This window comes from Patiria miniata, unplaced genomic scaffold (assembly GCF_015706575.1).
Source record: "Patiria miniata isolate m_02_andy unplaced genomic scaffold, ASM1570657v1 HiC_scaffold_22, whole genome shotgun sequence".
In the NCBI taxonomy this organism is placed as follows: Eukaryota; Metazoa; Echinodermata; class Asteroidea; order Valvatida; family Asterinidae; genus Patiria; species Patiria miniata.
This window is the reverse complement of record NW_024037061.1, coordinates 15,334,967-15,357,720: the sequence shown is the minus strand read 5'-3', so window position 1 is coordinate 15,357,720 and position 22,754 is coordinate 15,334,967. Positions and strand designations below refer to the sequence as shown.

The following is a 22,754-nucleotide window of genomic DNA, read 5'->3' as shown; positions in this document are numbered from 1 at the left end:
GTATATAGTACAGAAAAAGAAGTATGCGCCTTATGCTTAGAGAGTCAAAATGTCAAAGGTCGCATCGTCTGTTCCATGCACATTCTCAATTAAGAAAAATGAAGAGTGATTTCCTTTGACAGTTGAATGCCTAACAGGAAAACATGAATCACTTCTGAGGTTTGGCAGATATCTGATGGATGTACAAGTGCCAAGAAGATATTGGTACAAGTGTTGGAAAGTTTTTTTGTTTTTTTTTAAGTAGGTTTTGGCCTTTCTAACTACATGTACTCTTTTGTAAAATAGAATACATATGTAGATAACAGTACCTGTAGATCATTCCCTTGTGAATACACGTATGCATTGCAGGCATCGCAGAGTGTTGGTGTATGATATTTTGATTCAGTAAAAAAATGAATCACAAAAGGTTCCATCATGCCTATCCAAGCGACACAAAACCATTTACCATTCAAAGCATAAGGACGCAAGACCTTACGCATGAGGCAGTTTTAGAGAACAGTGCTTACAATATGTATCACTTAATTTGGCTTGGGTAAACCTTTTGCGCATTCATTGTTACTAAATCAAAAAACACACCAAAGAACACCCTTTTAGATAGCTTCTACCCCATGCTTTTGTTGTAATACACATGACTTATTCCCTTAATAAATTATATATGTGTATATAGTTAACATGTAAAGAATTTTCATTTCAATAAAGCATGGCTTCAGTTCGACATGACATGTTTATTCTGCATTTTGTCTGGTCAGTGCTGTGTGTATTTGATTTTTCTCTAATTTTTCGGAGGGGTGGATGGGAACAACATTCTTCCTAAATTATGACAACAAACCAATGGATAGACTTATGAATAATCTGAGACAAAAGACACTTTAATGAGTAAAATATCATTCTGTATTCAGTTCCAGAGTATTGATGCAAGAAAAATGTACATCCTAAAATATCAGGCACATTCACATTATTTCGTTGTCAACCATTCTATATATGGTTCCTGCCAATTCATATAATCTTGTATTTATATACTACTTACATGCTTATTAACATCTGCTTATAATAATGACAATGCTCAAAACATACTTTTTTTCTTCATAATTTTTAACTTTCTGGTAGATAATCAAGTATAATGCATATTTCCACACAAATAAAAAAGTATTGCTTCAATAAACATTTTAGCACTTTTTCACATTTTTAACACCCTGCAATGAAAGAAATTGTTTACAAATATTTTGTACAAACAAAAATATAAATAAAATTTGAACATTTCAGTCCTAATTCACCGCTTTACAGACCACATGAATACAAAAATGATAATTCGGTCAAACCACGCCCTAGTATCACAACGGACGTTCACAAAGACTAAGCAATGTACTACTGTGCCACAGTGGTTCAAGTTTTCTGCTCGACGTTGCGAGACGTCACTCATCGGGAGTCTCTGCCACACAAACCTGTGCTGAGGAAATGCGGCACATCCTGTTACGTCTCCCACCCAAAACCCCCACAGAGGAAACCTGGCGTTTAACATCAGGTGAAGAAGTCAATTCAAATTGTCCAAAGGTTTGAGACAGACAATACAAAGGCCTGTTATGATCCGTGTCCCATCAATACACCTCCTGAGACGCCTATCTTCATTTTTGGAAAATATTTTTTATGCTTGAAGAGTTTGAAACAGTGCATGGATTTGTTCTAGTCATATTCTGTAGCCCTACTAGTATCTGCAATGCCTAGGCTTCATGACTGTGTACTATCAGCAATTACTAGTTCTGGGGCCCAGTAACATGCAGTTGTTCTGGCTTTTCTGACCAAGCCTAGTATAAGGGCGACAAGAGAAAAGGCAATTTCTAAATTGGGAGACTTTCCAAATCATTGGGTCTATGACACTGTGCACTGCTTTCCAAATCAAATGGAATTTAAATCTCCAACTAAAAAAAAAAAACCCAGAAGGAACACAAGCTTAATACATACATGTAGTTAACCCTTTAGCACTTGTATTACATTGTATTTACTCCTCGATGTATCAATACAGCCAGAGACCAATGGGGGCAGTTGAGGCGGTGTGAGGAATAACAGGCAGGGCAGTTTGGGGCGGTACATCAGCTAATGGGGTTAGAACCTGCCAATCGCATTGATAAAAAATTGATCCAAATCATTAATTTCAAGTCTCACACATCCTCAATCAACTTTAAAGCAAACGGTTTCGGAAGCTTGTGATAACATTTCTATGAATTAAATTAATAACAAATTGTATAATAACTTGTCTTTCTGGCTGTACAATAGAAACACATGCATTCTTTGTGATCAGGCAAACAATATTATGTACATAATATATTATATGCGAGTAAACATGCAAGATATAAATAACACAGATCTCACAGGAGACCTTGAAAATATCAAGACCCCGCAAACACGCTCAATACCGGGGGCTTGACAACCTTGACGTAATGAGGCAGAAATTAAAAAAAGAAACTGACAAATAGAGAAGGAAATATCCATTTAACAATTCCAAGTCCAGCTTTCGCCACTTAGAACCTGGCACAAGCCCAGAAAGGACAAATGCTGTATTTTGGGATATCCACAAGTATATGGCAAAACATCAGTGTTGTAGTCGAGTCCATCACAAGTCCTTTCAAAAGTAAAGGAATGAACAAAATGATAAAGGAATGCTTTTGTCACAGTTCATTTGAATAGCTTGTGACTTGACTTGAGACTGAAGGACTTGTGATGGGCTCAACTACAACACTGCAAAACATGTACATGTAGGTTTATGTGATTCTTTAACCGCTAGGATTTTGAGTTCAAAACAAATGGGGGCAACATGACTGTAATAGGCTGTAGATCCGGTATGCCTTTGTTGATGCATTAACTTACATGTACTTATCGTGTTTCACTAGCTATCCTTCATGACAACTTTGGCAGGTTTCTGGAAATGAAATTTCTTTGAGTTTTTGTAGTCTGTTCTCAGTAATTCACGGACTTTCCAAATTTTAAGGAATCACAGAACTAAACAAAACAGTAATGGATTAACATGAAGAATCCGGTACCGGTACATGTAAGTCCCTGGATGCCCTGGCAATTCATTGATATTACTCCATTCAAAACTAGCTATCTCTGAATAAATAATGCCTGCAATTGTTTGGGCTGCTGACCCAGATTGAAAAGAAAATATCTTTTTCGTGGAAAAGTGTTAAAGTCTCCTGTTTTGTGTTTTGTTCACAAGCTGGTTATAAAATAAAATTTCCCTTTAGTGTTTTGCTTAACTGTTTAAATTTTGGTCATGTTTCCTTTCATGACCAGACTACCCATACCTATATGGGCACTTGGCCCATAATAACACTGCCTGTTTAACAGCTCGCTCTCTCTCTGTAAAATCTTGCCACATGAAATTTGTTTTAATCTTTGAAGAAACAAAATCTTTTAAACCTCACTGACCTTGGATGTTTGTTAACGCAAACCAGTCACAGCAGTCTGGATATTTTCAAATCCAAAGACGAAGTCATCAAAAGGTCATGATTTTCAGCCCCCCCCCCCTAAAAAAAAGCACATGTCGAGCCACTGCAAGAGATTTACCATATATCAAAAATTAAAAAATATAATTTTTTTCAAACCAAAATGATTGAAATTCCTTCTCAAGACAATCATCAACCAGCAGTTTGATCCTCAGATGAAGCCGTCGCTCTTGTTACTACGAGTCGAACGTGGGTTCATTTCCATAAACACCATTTCGGAATTGTGGCGATTGGCCGCTGCGCTGTTGCGGTTTCGGTAGAGGTCCGTTGCTCCGATGGTCTGTAGAGAGGAGAGGGTGAGGGGGGGGGGGGGGGAGGCAAGGGGGAGGGGTTTGAAGAGAAAGTGGGTGGAGAAAGAACAAACAGACATGTTGCCGGACAAAGGATACAGATATTGTGAACTTCTTACAACATAAAAGGAAAGGTTAAAGCTACAGTCCATCATTTGCAGCTATCCAAAAAGTTACTGTCGTAATTATTGTTGAAAAACATACTTGGTTGAAAGATAGTAAGGGAACTAAACTCTCTGTGAAATTATTCTTTCTTTCACGCTGTCATTTTGAAGAAATCAACGAAAGAAGGCCTTCCAAAGATGCGTCTAAAGACGAATCCTTGGAAATTTCTGTTAGTAGTTCGTTTTTTTAATCGGCCAAGCGGGCACAGGCGTTGACACGAATAAATCGTCGGATCAGCGCGCGAATCACGCTATTGCAATCGGCTTAGAGAGAACGTGTCTCGGAAGCTGAATTCAGGCCCAATTCAAAAAATGATTTATTTTTTTTCAACTTTTTTTTTGAAATCGAGTTCCTAGAATGTTGTATTTCTCGAAATATACAGCTGAAGCTGAGCTGAAACATCATCAGGTTTAGTTGTTCAGCATCCTTCTTTCGATTTTGAGCACTTTTGTTGCTTCAAACGAACAAAATGCACAAATTACAAATGATGGACTGTACCTTTAAGAGGTTGCAAAGTGAAACTGGTGCTATTGCACATGCTAGTAATTGATGTTAGAGTATGCACTCTGTGGAAAAACTGGGGAACATGAAGCCAAGTTTCGTAAAGGACATTTCAGCGGCGACTTTCTCTGTGCTATAGTTAATGGTAGTGGGAATGAAGGTACTACTTAAAGACTTTCTAAATATGATCGTGGGTTCGTGAAAGCACAATAGAAGCAAACTCTCCCTTCCCTATTCTAGACCACAACTTGAAGAGAAAGATCCTGTCAATTCAGGGACAAGTACAAGAGTCCAAATTATTGGCCTTGGTGATTTTGCCAAACTTATTTTTGGTTCCGAAGAAGCATGAAAACAGATCGTAAAAAACAGGAAAACAATCACAGGGCAGCATGAAAAGATACGAGGATCACAAGGTTTTGACATGCTCAAAAGGCAAAATACACTCTTTTTTTAAAAATATATTTACAATGATCTCAAACCTCTCCAGAAATATGTACATCAACTGTAAGACTAAAAAGACAAAAACATTTTTGCCATTTTGACTTTTTGCATCCTTTACTTTTTTCATGAGAAGTGATTTTAAATGCATTGTTTCAAAGAGACAGCAGATTGTCTTTCTTTTGGGAAAATATTAGATCATCTTTGCATACACGTATTATGCCTTTAGAGCATGACAACATGGGAAAAGAAATTAAAAGAAATGCCCCTCACACACACAACGCACTGTCAACTCACCTTTCGTTTGTGGGTTGATCCCAAAATACTGCGGGTATAGAAAAGGTTAATGCCAATCTTACTTTATCATTATTTTTAAAATTGTTATGGGGTGGATAATTTAACATTAATTTACAATTAACTATTTTGAGCTTTGAATATAGTATGGGCAATAGTAATTTTCATTTTAAACTGACTTCCTAAATCGTACAAGCCTTTAAGAGTTTTACAACAACTTCAAGCAGTTTTTTGGGGGAAAACCGATTTTTGAATTTTAAAAAAAATAGTGTGGACAAAAAAACTGAATTCGCACAATGTGGAACTTTTTGTTGTAAAACTACTCAACTTTCATGAAAAAAAGGAAACTTCTCAGGAAGACTACATGTATAACTAACAGTTCTGTTGTTCAGTGTTAAATGCAAGATTTTCAAGTTAAAGTATACATGTATAAACATATTTCAAAAATCTGATGATTTTTTTTTTTGAGTGAGTGAAATAAACTCTGAACACCTGTTTGTTCTGCATTTTCAATTGTAGTGCACATACATGTTAATAATGATTTGACATGCTTATTATTTCTCTTACCACGAGCACAGCGATGATAGCGCCCATTACGGCCCCACCAAACACGTCACTCCAGTGGTGCTTGTAGTCCGAGACGCGACTCAGACAGGTATAGAGGGCCAGCAGGAGGGCGATGAACTGCACCAAGGGGCGCAGGAAAGCCGTGTCGCCCCACTTCCAGCGAGACTGCAGGTACAGCTGTGAAATTGGGGAAGACAGTGGAGACCATGTTTAAGGGAATGTAAATTAATCGGGGCTTACAGGCATTAGGACCATTTGCCTTTCAAGCATTTTGTTCGTTTCTAATACATGTAGTAACACCACTCAAAATCCAAAGAAGAATGTTCAAAGACTAACCTGTTGAAATTTCAGCTCAGTGGATATTCGACTTTTCGAGAAAACAGCAAAAAAACACAACCTTTTGTCACAAATTACGATTTCGTCCATTGCACTCTGTATTTCCAAAATTCAGTATTGACTGATCGTTGGAAATCACCTACATTTCTCGATTTCTTCTAATGACAGCAGGCCAGAAATTTTTTTTCAAGGGTGTTTAATACAAGTGCGATCTTTAATCCAAGTAAGTTTTTTTTATCGTGATTTGCTAGGTTACTTTTGGGATAAATGCAAATGATCCTACCTGCCTTTAAGTTAAACAGAGCAATTGCTCAATCTTCGTCTTTGACTTCGGGTCTGAATTCTCTCCCATTACAGGCATATTTTGAAGCTTTTGTTTTTATAATCATAAAATTTTGTACCATGACTCTTAAAATTTGGCCCCTACTTCCAACAAGACTCCAGCAAGATTCAAAATCAGGGGTCTAACATCATGCAGCTAATTTTAAACCCAAAGCCAGAGATATAGCCAATGTTTGAGAAAAAAAATATGCATTACATTACGTTGTCACAAAAAAACTTACTGAACATGCTGGACGATATTTGAAATTAATGTGCAGCTTTTCTTACAGATGTATGAAGATGCACGAAAATACAAAAAAAAACCACCAAATCATGCCTAACTAACCTCATTTTTATTACCTACACAAAAAAAAAAAAAAAGTGTCTAAATTCATTTGAAAAACACGAACTGTTTTTGAATTTAACCTCTCTGCCACTATTTACAAGAAGGCATAGCTGTTTACACCAGCTATTTTGACAGGCTGATTAGCCTTTTCCTAAAAACATTTGTCATCCTTAACAGCATCGCTGAAAGGTCAACTCCCCAACCCAGACCCAACAACCTTGCCGATATGACAACCCCTGTATATCTAACTCAACCAACCGAGACCCGAGGTATAAAACTGTCATTTTTAACTAAAAACAGGCAATCAAATTCCCTGAGGACTAGGGATAAACAGAAAACCTGTTGAGCTCAACTTATTAAATATTGATTGACTGACTTATTTATCTTGGAAACCCATACCCCTGAGTGAGCTTTAATACTTTTAGGCCAAGTAAAATAATAAACCAGTTTCTTGTTTCCGCCTGATTACTTCTTCCTGTCCACCTCCTTTAAAAAAAAAAATTGGGGGGGTTGCTCTGGATTTTTTATTCATACATAATTGTGTCGTTGTATTTCAAGCAATGTCCAAGTTCAATTTCCGGTAGAAAGGGTGACGGCTCCTTTGGACATAAAAGCATCAGCAAAAGAGTCAAGAAAATAGAAGAATCAATCTTGGAAAATCCGCCATCTTGGGAAAAAAAAGAATGGGCTGCCTCCACCCATTTTTCAAAAGCCTAGACGAGAATCATTTTTTTAAAAATTGGCCTTACCATATCTCAGTATAGCGTAACCCGGTGCTCATTAGAAGAAAAAAAATTAATTGAAAGTTCAGGATGTCGTGTGGATTGGCTGAACAATGATAACGAGCCCACTGAAAGGATATAGAATGGTTAGGAGTTCCCCGGCCAAGTAACGAACTTTAATCCCCAACCCGAAGGATGTGTGTCATCATGAGAGAGGCAGGGAGTAGGAGGGGGGGGGGGTAACAAAGCGGGAATGACTCACCGTCAGATACAGCATGCAGTAGACAGAGACTGCCGCATGGCCAGACGGAAAGGAACGACTGCCAAAAGTGAAGACAGGTTGAAACAAAGAAACAAACAGAAGAAGACGGTCAAAACACGAGTAGGATTCAGGTGTTAGCAACAGTTGGGAAACTGGCTGTAAATGTCACTAGACATTTGCCTGCTGAGTAATAATTCAATAATTGTGGGTTTAACACTCAACAAAAGGAGAGTCTTGGGGGTCCTCAAAATTACTTCTAAAGATAACTTTTAAAGCTATAGTCCATCATTTGCAGCCATCCGAAAAGTAACTGGCATAATTATTGTTGAAAAACAAACTTGGTTGAAAGATATTTAGGGAACTAAACTCCCTGTGATATTATTCTTTCTGGCAAGCTGTCATTTTGAAGTAATCAACGAAAGAAGGCCTTTCCAACGGTGTGTCTTAAGACGCACCGTAGGAAAATTTGAATTAGTAGTTCGTTTTGTTATTCGGCGAAGGACGCGTAAGCATTGGCACGACGCACACGCGCGCGCGGTTGCTATAATTCGTCGGATCAGTGCGCGACGTCGCGTATAGCTGCAATTCAAAACAATTCAAAACATGATTCAGTAACTTTTGATTTGAAATTGAGATCCTAGAATGCTGTTTTTCTCGGAATATACAGCTGAAGCTACAGCTGAAGCTGAGCTGAAACTTCATCAGGTTAGTTGTTCAGCACCCTTCTTTAGATCTTGAGCCCTTTTGTTGCTTCAAACGAACAAAATGCACAAATTACAAATGATGGACTATATCTTTAAAATAAAACAGTAACATTTACAGTACGGCTGGGCGAGTAACTCGATTACTTGAGTACTCATGAGTAGTTTATGCTGCTCGTAGGTCTACTGACTCTGAAAACTTAAAATAAAAAAACTGTGTATTTTCCTTTAGTGATCTAAAATGTAACAGATAAACCTTAATACAAAACATTTATGAAAAAAAATTCAATGTAGGCCTAACACTTCACTTTGCAGCCAAATCTGGTGGTTGAATCACTTGTTCACTCTACATGTAAACCGTTCGTCTAAGAACGTTTGATGAAAGCAAATGATGGCACACCCAACGGGGGGGGGGGGGGGGGGGGGGGGGGGGGGCTTTTTTTTAGTCCCACGATTTTACCGTGGTGATATGTTTTCGAGTAGTATAAAAGGGGTGTAAATGGCACCACCAACGTCAATATAGTCTGTCCTCCAAAAATCAATTTAAAAAAAAAAAAAATTTGTTTCTGCGGCCAAAAAATGTGGGCAACATTTTTTGAAAAAAAAATTAAATTTCTGAAATAAAATTGAAAAAAAAAAAAAAAAAGCCAAATCCTGGATGCGCCACTGCAAGCAAATCCAGCCACAAGTAAAGAGAGTATGAACAACAACTAAGGCGGGCCTTTGTCCTAGCTCATTTGAATAGCTTGTGACTTGACTAAGGACTAGAGAACTTGCGATGCAAAAAAAAAAAAACCTCACTGTGATTCCTCGATCCTATGCGCGTTGTCGCCCGTACACTCGTAGTCCTCTACATACAATGGCCGCAGCCCCTCCGTACAGTTGAAGCTGTCGAAGTTGGGCTGGCAGATATCAAAGAAGTGCGGCCTGAGCCGACCAATCACATTCTTGGAGATGTCGTAGACGGCCAAGGTGACACACAAACCGAAGAAGAACTGAGCGACGTACTTGAGGAGCTGGTAGAGGAGCGGGGGGATGACCACGTCGCAGCAGCAGCGGTTGAAGCTGCCCGGCGGGAGGTACTCCGTGTCCTGACGACGACGGTAAGCGAAGATGGTGACCTCCGTCAAGAGGATCTGTAAAATCAGAAAGCAGTCTGGGGTTTAACTCTTTAAGGCTGATTCATACTTCATGCGAAGTTAAAGGGAATGTACAACATTTGCTTTTGCTGCATTTTTCAGAAATAAATGGATTTGGAGGGCTAGTATGTAATTGCAAATATTGTTAAACTGACTTGCTTCACGTTTTGGGCTCGGAGATGCTGGAAAATCCAAGAAAACCAACCATGTTTTTGTAGTCTGGTTCCCTGACCCCAAGCAAGATGCAACGGAGCAATTTATAGACTTTGGGGGATTGTAAGGTCAGAGGATCAGTCTAAAAGGCTTGTACCCCTTCACAGGTATGTAATCAATTGCAAAGAAAATGCAGAATAACTAAATATGAAAAATTAGGAGCCCTTTTTGAAAAAAAGTCAGTTTTCTCCAACGCTGGTCGGCCGACCAGCGTTGGAAAAATACAAGTTTTCTTGAAAATGTCAGCACACCAGGAGCCACGATTTTACAGGATGCTTTAGACTGTCGTTCCCTAACAATCCAGTAAGGTATTACATGATAATTGGATCATTTCGTTTTTGATGTTTGCAAATGTTGTATCTTCCCTTTAAGGGGAATATACAACATTTGCAAACATCAAAAAGCAAACTACCAAATTATCACGAAATACCTTACTGGACTGTTAGTGAACGACAGTGTAAAGCATCCTGTATAAAAAATGATGGCACCTGGTGTGCTGACATTTCCAAGAAAAGTGGTAATTTTGTATCAATTTCCAACGCTGGTCAGCCGACCAGCATTGGAAAACACTGTTGTTTTTTCAAAATACTGCTCCCAATATCTCATATTTAGTTATTCCGCATTTTCTTTGCAATCGATTACACACCTGTAAAGTGCAAGCACGTTTGTAATTGTAAACCACAGCTAATTAATTAAGAGGCAGCATTTTCCTGACAACTTTTTTAATTCCAGGGATGTACCGATAGTCAAGTCCATCACAAGTTCATCACAAGTCCATCACAAGTCCATCACAAGTCCATCACAAGTCCATCACAAGGCCATCACAAGTCGAGTCACAAGTGGACAAACAACTACAAGGAATGCATATGTCAAAGCTCATTTGAGTAGCTTGCGAGTTGAATTGGATGGACTTGCAGGGTTCATGTGACGGAATCGACCACACCCCAGCCTGTGTTGTTCTTCCAAAATCCTCCATTTTCGCAGAAAACCAGTGGAAAGTTCTTGGTCCTTACAAGCCAAAGGGGCGTTGAAAGCCCCAGGTTATGTCAAAGCTTGGTTCTTCCTGTGGGAAATTCTCCCAAACCCCAGCATTGTAGTCCAGGTACATCACAAATCCGGTCACAAGTAAATCACATCTCAGTGCCCTTGTCACGTCTCACTGGAACAGCTCGCGAGTTCTAACTGACTTGCGATGGACTTCTGATGGCTTATCGCTGCACGTTTCTCTTTGTTTCCCCATTTTCCTGCTTCCTTTTTACCCTCACCCTGAGTGGCTTTTCATCCACGGTTGAGATGACTTCCATAAACTTATTTTTAAAAAAATTCTAAAGGAACTACTACGAACAGCTTAAGTCCATGGCTTTTAAGAGTAGATGTGTAGCTCCCATTCTTTTAAAATTCTGAGTAAGGCCAAAAAAAAAAAAAAAGTCGGTCTCTGGTCAGCGTGCGTCGATGTTAATCATGTGCGTCAATCTTCTTTTTTTTCCAAAATGTTCCGCGGTAGCTCCAACAGCGCCCTCTATTGCCGCACCTCCTCAATTTTTTTTACCAAAGAGCACCAAGGAATGGGAAATTGCACCAAGGCAAATGATCGAAAGAACCAAGGCAAATTAGGGAGGACACCAATGTACATGAAGACACCAAAAAAGCAAAATAGTATCCCACCTTGTCTGTACAATCCAAGCTTGAAAAAAAAAAAAAAAAAAGAAGCCGCGTCACCGCGTCAATTCCAGAACTTTGGTCTGACCAGAGACCGAATATTTTTTTTTTTGGCCTAATCATGCCATGTGGTGATTTTAAACTATGTACCGGTGTCAATGTACTTTATGCAACAATATGATGGCATATACCGGTACAATATTTTAAAATTCCAATGAGTAATCATGTCATGTGGTGATTTTAAACTACGTACTGTATGTACTGGTATCAATGTACTTTAATTAAACTACATGTAATGGTACCGATAAAATGTACATGTACATGCATGTACCGGTATGTACATAAATGATTTATACATTGTATATTATACATGTTCCGGTGCAACATTTGTGCATCACATTTGAGGCAAGTTGTTCTTACTGTTATACATACGTACATGTTCTGTAGGTACATGTAGCCTATGGGTATTGTAATAATATTGTGTATAAAGCGCACGTATCCACCAGTATGCTCATTGGGCCAAGGAAACATTCAAAACACAATCTCAGCTCCCTGGACATCCATTTTCTCCTGGGTGAGGAGAAGCAATGAGTGACAAAGTGCCTTGCCTAAGGGCACACGCACCATGACCCCAGGCTGGACTCGAACCCACATCCTGCAGAGTAACCCGCAGACCTCGAATTCAATGCTCCAGACCACGAGGCCACGGCACTCCACACATAGATAAGTAGAGTATTACTGATTTCATGTTTCAGGATTCATTTTCACTAACAACGACATTTAGAAATTGTATAATGTATTTGGATGGTCCTAGTACTTGTAAATACTGTACATTCGTTAATTGTTTTTGGCTTGTTATGAGTTTGTTAGATTGAACATTTGAAATATGACTTTTTGAGCAGCACAAATTAATGAAATCGATGTATTTCATTATAATTCTGTTAGGCCTAACTCCCTAGGCCTTTTTGTTAGGATGTAGCCTCAAACCTGCAAAATCCTCCAATTGGCCTCACGGAAAAATAGCATAGCCTCAATCCTGCAAATTCTTCCATTATTTCTTGAACATGGTCCGTGGAGGGGTCACCACTGCCTGAATCCTGCAAAATCCTGCGGCAGTGACTGTGTTGTGACAGTGATATGTTAAGGGTTGGCCAGTGACATCCTGGAGCAGTGCGGAGGATTTCACGCATAATCCAGGCCTATATTTATGCATGGCTGAGCAAAAACAACACAAGGTCCAGCCCAAGACCTTGACAAAGTGCATCCTATGAAATCAGTAAGGCACTTTTGCCATGTAACCAAATTCCTCCACTTAGGCAAACAGGGCTTTGACGGATTCAGGGGGGTTAGGGTTATAGCAACAGCTACATCACATCCTATCATGTAACGTTTGAAATGCTATTTTTTAAATGCACAGTAAATGAGAAAACTTTTTACAAATCGTGTCGGAAACCCTGCTTATCGATGTGGGGGGGGGGGGAGTTTAGATGTTAACAGACCAGTCTCTAAGGGGGACCCAGATGTCCATTCCCCCCCCAACTGGCCCCTCCATTGGCAAAAAACATAAGTGTAAAAATGATCTACAATCGTGTTGTTTTTTTTGTGGTGCACCCCCCAGCTTGTACTATGGCACCCCCCCCCCCCCCCCCATGCCCGGAGCTGGCGACTGGACTGGATATACAAGCATTACAAGATCCTTATCTTATAAACCTGTGTGCTACACTAATTTTATTTGAGCCCTCAAATCTCTTTCTTCCTGTTGTTTAATTATTTGATCTTTCTCAACTAACCTGTTTATTTCAACTCAATCTCCAAAAAATAAAAACCTGACGTAAACAAAATAATCAAACAGTTCCGTAACACTAGGTGTACATGTACTTTACAAAGTCTTTCCAGGAATGGTTCTTAATGATTCGTAAACCCATCAAAATCAAGCAAACACAAGCGCTCTGTTGGCAAAAGGGGTGTGTAATCCAAACCAACTCAACTGATTGGCTTTCAATGAACAGGATACAGTTTTTGACAATGTATGGCATTTATCTACTGAATACGAATACACAGAACCAAAACAAATTTGACCACATGGGCATACAGCCAACTTCCACTGACCCTCAAAAGTGCAAATTTAGTTCTCAAAACCCACGATGGTTCTGATATACGAGAATGGACTTTTAACTACAAAGTACACATGTACGTGACCATGGCCAGGTTTATTTCACATATGACTCATATGTGGGGTGCTGTGGCCTCGTGGTTAAGGGCATTGGATTCGTGGTCTGCAGGTAAAGCTGCGGGTTGTGGGTTCGAGTCCAGCCTGGGGTCACGGTGCGTGTGCCCTTGGGCAAGGCACTTTGTCACTCATTGCTTCTCTCCACCCAGGAGTAAATGGGTACCTGTCAGGGCAGAGATGGTTAGTGTGATTGAATTAGCTTCCTTGCACCTAAAGTAACATGCAGCATCGAACTGTATACTCCCTGGGGAGCTGAGATGCTGTTGGGAATGTTTCATGGGCCCAATGAGCAGGGGTAATAATGATGTAGCGCCTTGAGCACCAATACAATACGTGCGCTTTACAAATACCCACTATTATCATCATATTCAGCACGTACTACAAGTACTGAATTCAAACCACACAGGCCAAAGATATTTTTGAGAATTTCTTTACAATTTCTATTAAGTTTGAGGCCCATTTAGCCGGTCTCGCGTCTGGATTTGAGGTCTTCACCGGTTCACCCCATCTTCTGGGGTCCTCAATGAAAAGGGAAGCATCACTAACATAGAGAAAGTGTGTGAGCCAATGGTTACCCAAGTTAATCCCTTCCGATGACAGTATTTGGTCCATGACCTGTACCAGCAGCCGATGAGCTGTTTCTTTTTGCAGAAGAGGACCATGCTACCTTGGTACTTTGTAATTTTATAATCACTCTTGGACTCAGATGGAGGACAACTGACAATAAGGAGTGCCATCAGAATTATAAAATCAGAAGTCAGATGAACTGTAACAGGGACACAAAAAAGTGGACCCCAAATTTAGGCCTATAGCATGGCCATTCTCGAAGTGGAGGGGCACAGTCCATGTACTGTCGTAAGATACTCAAAAATTGGCAGGAAAGAAGGAATATTCCAAAACTGGAGGGAGAAAATGCCAAACCCCCCACCCCCAGTTTCTGCCACCTATATGCCTGTTGCATGCTACAATCCTGGCCAAATCTCGCTGGTTCCCCCCCCCCCCCCCCCCCCCCGGCCCCAACTCAATGTTGTCTCTCATTGCGCGGTGTGTGCTCCATCAGCTGGAGAGAACAACATTGACCGGGGGAGCGGGGGAGTGGGTGACCGTGGCAGGCTCAGGAAGTGTGCCAACCATTTTGGCCGGGATTGTAGCTCATGATTAAGCCAACACGTACCAATATGAGAGGCAAACCTATGCCCACTGAGTACAGCACGGCTGAGGAGACAGTAGAATCCTTGTATGGATAGGAAAGGCTCTCATCATAACAGAAGAAACCGCGCTGGTAGATGGGAAGTTTCAAGCCCGGAATACGGAACAATATTGCTGGTACTGCGACTGTAAACCCAAAAAAAAGAAAAAAAAAAGTTTTAAAAATCACATACAAATTGATATGCAGTTGGTGGGTTAAATGCATCAGTCAATTGGGGTCCAAATGAATTGAGTGCTTATTTTTATTTAGGCCAAAAAAACTACTAGTTCGGCTTCCGGTTTCCCTACCTACCCTATTCTGACAGCCCCTGCCCTATTTTTTTATGGGAAAAATGAGAAAAAAAAACACCCAAAACCATCAATTTCTACCTTTTACCCTTGACTACACGCAGACTCCTCCATATGACCGTACACAAAAAAAATTGGCAAACAAAAAAACAAATTCCCTACCTACCTACCTACCCTATTTTCGAATGCCATGTAATTGGAAGCAGAATTTTTTTTTTTTGGGGCCTGAGTTAAATCAACAGTCAATTGAGGTCCATACAAATCGAGTGCTTATTTTTATTTATCAATGGAAAAAAATTAATATCAACTTGCACTGAAAAAAGAGGTATAAATTTTATGTTATAACATCACTGTCCCAATCAGCACCATAAATGTGGCTCAAATACTGGACATCCTCCGTATTGTGAGCCACACGGCAGGGCTAGCTAAGTATGAGGAAAACTTGTTTTGAAGGAAATTGAAATCAGGACTGTTTTTTTCACTTGATATTCATTATGACAGATGCTTACCCAGTTAATAACAAGGAAATCCCCTGTAATGCCTGTAATTTTCAGGCAAAAGTTGCAGAGAGTTTGTCCAAAAAATTACTGCTGTATTTTTCTCGTGGTCAGGGGTCATCACTTTTAACCTATTTATTTTAGTTATGTGAGCTTCCATAGTGAACATCAAGTGCAAAAAGCAGGACTGATTTTAGTTTCTTTAAGGCAGTGGCCAGTGGATATTTAGCCGGAGACGGCAAACCTTCAGGATATGCACTGAACATGCACAGTTACTGTTTTTTTGTACTAAGACATTTTACGGTGACAAATTTTAGTCTGGCTCCATGCCAACATTATTGTTGTAACTTCGAATTCACAAGATGGGAATCAGACCATTTTACAATTTAAAATAAAATCCTCCAGAGCCACAAATCTGAAAAAGAAAATGTAATACGGTACTCTGCAATAAAATGTTTGAGACATGTTAAAATAATAAAAGAAGAATATTGTTATTTTTGGGGGATGGGGAAAAATAAATAAAAAATGTCGCCAGTGGGGCCGGGGATCGAACCCGGGTCTTCCCGCTCATGAAATTCGTTGCTTATCCACTTGACTACAGGCGCTACACAACCGTTGATGGTAATTTAATATATCTTATAATTCAGCCCTATCTTTGAGAATACAGCGCCCTCTGTTGATGGGGATTGCCGCCGGCAAACCTTTAGTAAACGTTAGCTTGCCGGCATTACCTCCGGCAATATATCCACTTTCTTTCTTTAAACACAACATTTCCTCATACGTAGCCATCCCTGCTGTGTGAATCTGTCATACTTGTCATAAAAATCACGTTCACATATGACATATCTGAAACCCTCCCCCTAATTTTGTGCAAATTTCCTGTGATTGTGTAATGAAGGGCATTTTTCTCTATACCTTTTGTGGTTAAGGGAACAAAAATTTACTTTTAGGTTATTGGACTTAGCAAACCAACAGGTAGGGCCTATGCCACAGATCACAGAGGGCAGGGTTTTCAGTTTTTGAGGGAAATTTTTGAGTACAGCGATGCTGAAGATGACAAAATGCAACACGAAAATAAAGACACCACACGTGAAAGATGGCGATCCTCGTTACTCGCGACGCAAACACGCAAAACTGCATTGATTCGCATGGCACCAACCGTAAAACTGTAAGAAACTGTTCAAAATTACTAAAAATTATATTATTATGTTTTGTTAGCTACTACTAGGCCTACATGTACCATTCTTGTTAATCACATCAGTGTTACAATAAGAACATTAAACTTTTAAAGGAAGTAAATTTATTTCAAATCAAAAACAATTACATATAGTCGTGGCGCACTTCGAAGCTTACCCAACTTTCCTCGTGTAGTGTTGCCAAACCTCTTTGTTGACAAACCTCAAATTCATGCAGTAAAATACTAGTACTTTGACCTTATTAATGCATGCTATTTAACCTCTTTGAACTATTTCGGTTTCATAAAATTTAATCCGAAATTTAAAAACGGTGGCATCTGGAAATTGGGCACAAATTCGCGGAGTGTTCCCTAACGTGGCGCACTTAAATAAATCTCTGAAAATTCCAAATTAACATTTAAGAATTTCTGTTAACTTGATAAATTCTGATAAATCATTATTATCTCTACTTACATACCCAGCCAGATGTTCGTCAGAAAATTATTTTCTTATTTTTCGGGGCATTTTCAAAGTGTTCACTTTGCACTTGAAAATAAAAATCAGAAAATCACGCCAAAATAATTTTTTCTTCTAACTTTGTAACGGGTGAATAAAATCACGTTTTATGAACGGGAGTGTTTAGAACTTGATGAAATGTCAATTTATGTGAAATTTCAGTTAAAACTTTTGCTCTAGCTAGGCGCTACAGGCGAAAAATCAAAGTGCGCCACGTTGGGGGCCGCGCCACGTTAGGGTACATCAACAATTATTAACACACATAATAAAACCGTGAAACAAACTTATTTTATGTATGTAGCCTATATGTTTTTATGAATGAAAATGAACAATTTACCAAGCACCAAAGCCAAGGTATCCAGGAGAATAAATCCACACTTTGCAGCACCACTTCCTGCCATGTTGACTCCAGAGAGTTCCTCAGCGGAATGGATAGATTTGGGCGCTACAAAGTATGATGCCAATGAGTAATTTTATGATCAAAATGAGTCATTCACGTGTGAAGTTGTACTCATTCAATGACAGTTCATATCCGCGTTCGCGTAATCCGCACAACCGGACCTGGCTGTAGGTGGCGCTATTTATAAACAAAAGCTGAACGCGCGCACGTGCCAAAAAATTATTATTTGGTTGCACTGCAGAAAATCTCACGTGTCCATTTTGTGAAAGGAAGCCCCCCGGAATTTGTGTCACAAAATTAACGGTTTGTATACATGTATACATGTCATGAAATGAATGGGAGGTTTGCGGTAAACCCATGTGAATGAAAGATATTTGTAAGGCAGTTGTTCTGAGAAGAACCAGTTGGTTTAGCTCGACGTTTCGAGCTGTAATGCTCCGCTCGTCATTCACATGGTGTTTCCGCAAACCTCCCATTCATCATTGATCATGTCTAACATGCCGACCCTTAAGTCTAATTGTCGTGAAACGATTTGAACAAAAATAATGCAGATAAAGTGCTCCGATTGTATGTGGGGTTTAAATAGTCACACCTAATTTTCACTAATGGTAAAAATGTGATAACAACTGGGAAGTTCTCACAATAATAAATGCGCACTCTATTCGTCAGGGTAACGTTGGCCATGCTCCGTCCCTGGTGATAACTTAAAGACCTTGCTCTATGGTTAAGGTCCCCCCCCCCCTCTCCCTCTTTGCAAATGTTCAATTTGTATGTTTGATGTTTGCGGGGGAAAAGGCTCACTAGACCGTTATCATGCCGCCACCAATGACAATGTTGCTTTTTGTGTGCAAAAAGAAACCAGACTATTTTCCCTTCCAGCCTCGCTTTGGTTACGTTGCTTTGAGTGGGAAAAATATCATGATGGCCGCAAACATGATAATCAGGTCTATAACATGAATGTTACACAAGAACATGATGTAGATTTACAGACACCGCTGCCTGAGTCTGACATCCCTTGGTTAAAAGGATCCGTGCTTTTCCTCGAAACTGAGGGCGCTGTGTTCACTCTTCAGTACAGTGCATGCAGGGGAATTTTGTTTTAATTGTCAACCGAAAATTTGCTTATGAAATCATTTGTGCATAAAGTTTGTTTAATGACTTATACTGTCATGTACAATACTCACACACACAAAACCAGAAAATTGTCCACATCAAAACAAAAACTAAAAAATTCGGAGACTTTTGATGCTGAGACAGCTTTAACACAGAAGTTTCAGCCTTGAATGACATCACAGTTTTGCTTATGAAATTCGTGTTAACATGAAAACAACAAGACACCAAAAAACACCATTTAAAATGGCAATATGAAGATCGAAAAGTAAATTTAAATTAGGCAAGGTGATTGCAGAGATTGCGTTGAATTTTTTTTATTAGATGGGCCCTTTGAAAGGCTTATAGTTGGGTTTGCGCCGGAGGTCTTACCCACAAACAGATCCACAAGCCTCACATAACGCAAAACCTGTGCAGTAATTAATCCATAACTATAAACGTTGGTGGAGTATTTCGTTCGATGTCTCACTCGGTAGTAAACACCTTTTGTATTGCCAGCGAAATGTGGGACAAAATCAGGGCGAAAATCGAACATTTTGAGCGGAGAGGACAGCTTTAACAAAACGATCGGAACTTTTTAGTCCCGACAGAAATAGCAAAACCCGGAAAGTTTCACGACCTCGAAAACAGCCCATGTACTGATTTAACAGAAGTGAAGTATTGTGCATTGTGTTATGACACAATTCCTGCATTTTTTCATTTATCCAGTGCAACACAGTAGCTTTTGACGATAACCACTCAGTTAGAAAACTCCATACAAAATTGATGAATGATGGTGCATATTTCCACCGTGAAAAATACACAAGAATTAGTGTTCCATATACTGAACTGTATTGAACTATAGAAGTCGTTGATTGATAACAATGTATTGTTATATAGGAAGTCAACGATGGCGGATTGTGTGGTGATTATTCTGGTGAAATGTGCTCAAATTTGTATCCTTGTACTTTATAGCAGTGTTGGGTGTGTGTGGGGGTGGATGGGGCTGGATTTGAGGGAGGTGCATCAAAAAATAATATACATTTATTACACGCCAGTGAATAATTTAACGACAGCATATCATATTCAACAGAGGTTGCACATGCTGATGGGTGTGTTTGGCTGAAGCAGGTCTCTGCCGTGTGACACTCCTTATAAGACTCCTTGCATCATGGCATGGTGCGCCCCCACCGACGGCAGTTTTTGTTGTTTAAATTCATTACAGAGGAACAAAGACCTGTCCAAAGATAATGACGTCAGATGAACGGGGTCTATGTATAAGCCGCTTTATATTTTTTAAACTACCTTGGCTTCCACCTTCTTTGCAAAGGGCGAGTCCAAAAAAAACACGTCCCTTTGGATAATTCCTTGTCTGCCACAAAAACGGAAAAGGTTACCAGTTTTTTTCTCTTCAGCCAACATTCGATCTGGGAATTGACTTTGTTCCGTGCAAATGTCACTGATATTCATCCATGCATGCAAAGGATGCGGGCCGTGCTTTGAGACTACCCCCAAAACACTAACAGCACAATGTTTTCCAATATATTTAATGAAAGGCCTGTGTCCTTTGCACTAGTGCAAGTAGGAATATCAGTCAAATTTATACTACATGAACAGATGAAGTCAATACCCAGATCGAATGTTGGCTGAAGATAAAACTTGGTAACATTTCCCGTTTTTGTGCGAGACGAGTTATCCAAAGGGACATTTTTTTACTCACCCTGTACAACGATGTGTTTGTTATAACATGGACATTATCATAAGGACTTGATTGGGGTCTTTTCTCAAGTCAAATTGTTGATGTTATTCATGTTCATGAAGCGCTCAGCTAACATTAATTCACATAGCAACATTATACATGGGAATAATGTTATCTTGACCACTCAGAATATGCGGGTATCTTGCAGTGTTGTAGTCGAGTACTTTTTGCCGAGCACCAAGTACTGCCGAGTACCTAGGTTGCCGAGTACGAGTACGAGTACTTGTGCTTCCGAGTACAAGAACAGGTCTCCGAGTACGAGTACTTGAGCTTCCGAGTACGAGTATACGAGTACTTGTTTTCCGAGTACGAGTACGAGTACTTGTACTTTCGAATACGGCACCGGGTACATTGTGCTTGAAGCCTAAAATTGTGTTCTGTTAATCAGTTGTGATACAACTTAGGGTTCGTCTTTGCTCTCAGCCTCTGCCATGTCATTATATGCAAATCAACGCACGAAAACATGCGTTTAACATTGTAATTACTCGGCATTAAGTGGATACCTAATATTCCTTGCATACTAATAATGTTGAATTTCCATCTTTAATCAGACAGGGGGTTAATAAAATTCTTCGTCGGGGATTAAAATGCATGTGGTTGAAACCAGATGGTCTATTCAATGCGAAACAATACTGTTCCGGTGACGAATTAAAATTTATTTTTTTAAAATTCTACGAGGGTCAAAACAGCAAGGAATGATGTGCATGTCAAGCAGAGTAAGAGATGAGATTTTGCTTATACATGTACACTCATAATTATTGTGTCTAAACCCCTGCCTATTTCCTCTTAATTATGGTTATATTTTGGTCAACCATACGAACAAATCTATTGATTTAACTTAAGAGATTCAAGGGCCAGCTATAAACGCGGGTTTCTATATTTTCGGTTGATGTCTCATTTAGAGAAAGTGACTTTTGTATCGATCACAAAAAAAGCATATTGAAAAACAGACGGGTTACTGGTTTGTAGGACACACACATTGCTCACAAGACGAATTCAAACCGGTTGTAAGCATATGTTACAAGAAATGTTATTAGCAGGCGAAGAATTCATTATTCGCGCATCCCATGCTATACTCCGTGGAAATAAATAAATTGAAAATATAACTTGGGAAATGTGGGTTTATTTAGATCGATTCTTGACACACTAATGCAATAAATATGAAAATTATAGTATGATTTTTATTGGCAGTATGTGAGCTAGAAATAAATACATGTGGTAATCGTGTGATTTTTTCACCAAAACTAAGGAAAACTATTTTAAGGGACGTCAGATTCGCTCATTTTGGCTCTACTGTTATGAAAATCACGAGTCTCCCATTTTGTTTCGAGATCCTGAGTGACTTCGCGAAATTATTGAGCGTCGGTAGGCCTACTTTGCCCCATTTCCACCTTGCCCTATATTGTCTAAAGCTCTATACAGGGTGAGTAAAAAATAAACGAAACCCGAATGTCAGGATCATTGTTTTAGTGAAGTTCTGCATGTAGCACTTTCAAAATCTGGGATGTGAAAGCCCAATTCATAATCTTTCTTTCGGCACAAGAATCATTTAAATCACTTATGTAATTTTTAAGTTACGGAATATTAAACACAACCACCGTTTTATAGTTCTGTCCACGGATCACAAAAAGTGTTCTTTCTGAAAAACGAAAACAAATCACACACACCTTTTTTTTAGTGATCCGTGGACAGAACTTAAAAACGGTGGTTGTGTTAAAAGTTCCGTAACTTGAAAAGTACATGAGTGATTTGAATGATTCTTGTACTAAAAATAAGCTAATGAATAACGCTTTCATATCCTAGATTTTGAAAGTGCTATACATGCAGAACTTCACAAAACAAAAGTCCGGACATTTTTATTTCGTTGTTTTTTTACTCACCCTGCACTCTAATATAGTGTAACTATATAAGGACTATATGGATTACACTGTATGAGGATGAAACTCCACTCTTATTTTTACATTGAAGTAATTGTCACTCGAATGGGGCCAACTCTTGGGCTTTCATATCCTAGATTTTGAAAGTGCTACATGCAGAACTTCACTAAAACAATAGTCCGGACATTTTTTTTTTTTTTTTTACTTACCCTGCACTCTAATAATTATAGTGTAACTATTATAAGGACTATGGATTACAC

At 39.2% G+C, this 22,754-nt stretch overlaps 1 protein-coding gene across 2 annotated transcripts; it reads right to left on the bottom strand.

Annotated features, from left to right (window-relative positions):
- Positions 1-873: 873 nt before the first annotated feature.
- LOC119730398 (phospholipid phosphatase 1-like) lies at positions 874-17,922 on the bottom strand. Of its 2 annotated transcripts, XM_038203271.1 has the most exons (7): positions 17,707-17,922; positions 14,859-15,019; positions 9,245-9,579; positions 7,743-7,800; positions 5,756-5,932; positions 5,192-5,219; positions 874-3,780 (listed from the first exon to the last, which is right to left on the bottom strand). In XM_038203271.1, the coding sequence occupies exons 1-7, from the start codon at positions 17,768-17,770 to the stop codon at positions 3,677-3,679; spliced, it is 927 nt and encodes a 308-aa protein (XP_038059199.1). In that variant the 5' UTR covers positions 17,771-17,922; the 3' UTR covers positions 874-3,676. The 2 variants fall into 2 exon arrangements, with proteins under 2 accessions (XP_038059199.1, XP_038059200.1); XM_038203272.1 differs by lacking the exon at positions 5,192-5,219 and having other exon boundaries at positions 17,707-17,920.
- Positions 17,923-22,754: the final 4,832 nt, after the last annotated feature.

Bases quoted from the DNA above. Each gene is read 5' to 3' on its own strand.
- LOC119730398 (XM_038203271.1), bottom strand. From the start codon at position 17,770: ATGGCAGGAAGTGGTGCTGCAAAGTGTGGATTTATTCTCCTGGATACC. The intron at 5,933-7,742 runs GTGAGTCATTCC...CCAATTTCACAG, and splicing joins ACTGCATGCTGTATCTGACG to CTGTACCTGCAGTCTCGCTG. The intron at 5,220-5,755 runs GTAAGAGAAATA...CTATACCCGCAG, and splicing joins CTATCATCGCTGTGCTCGTG to TATTTTGGGATCAACCCACA.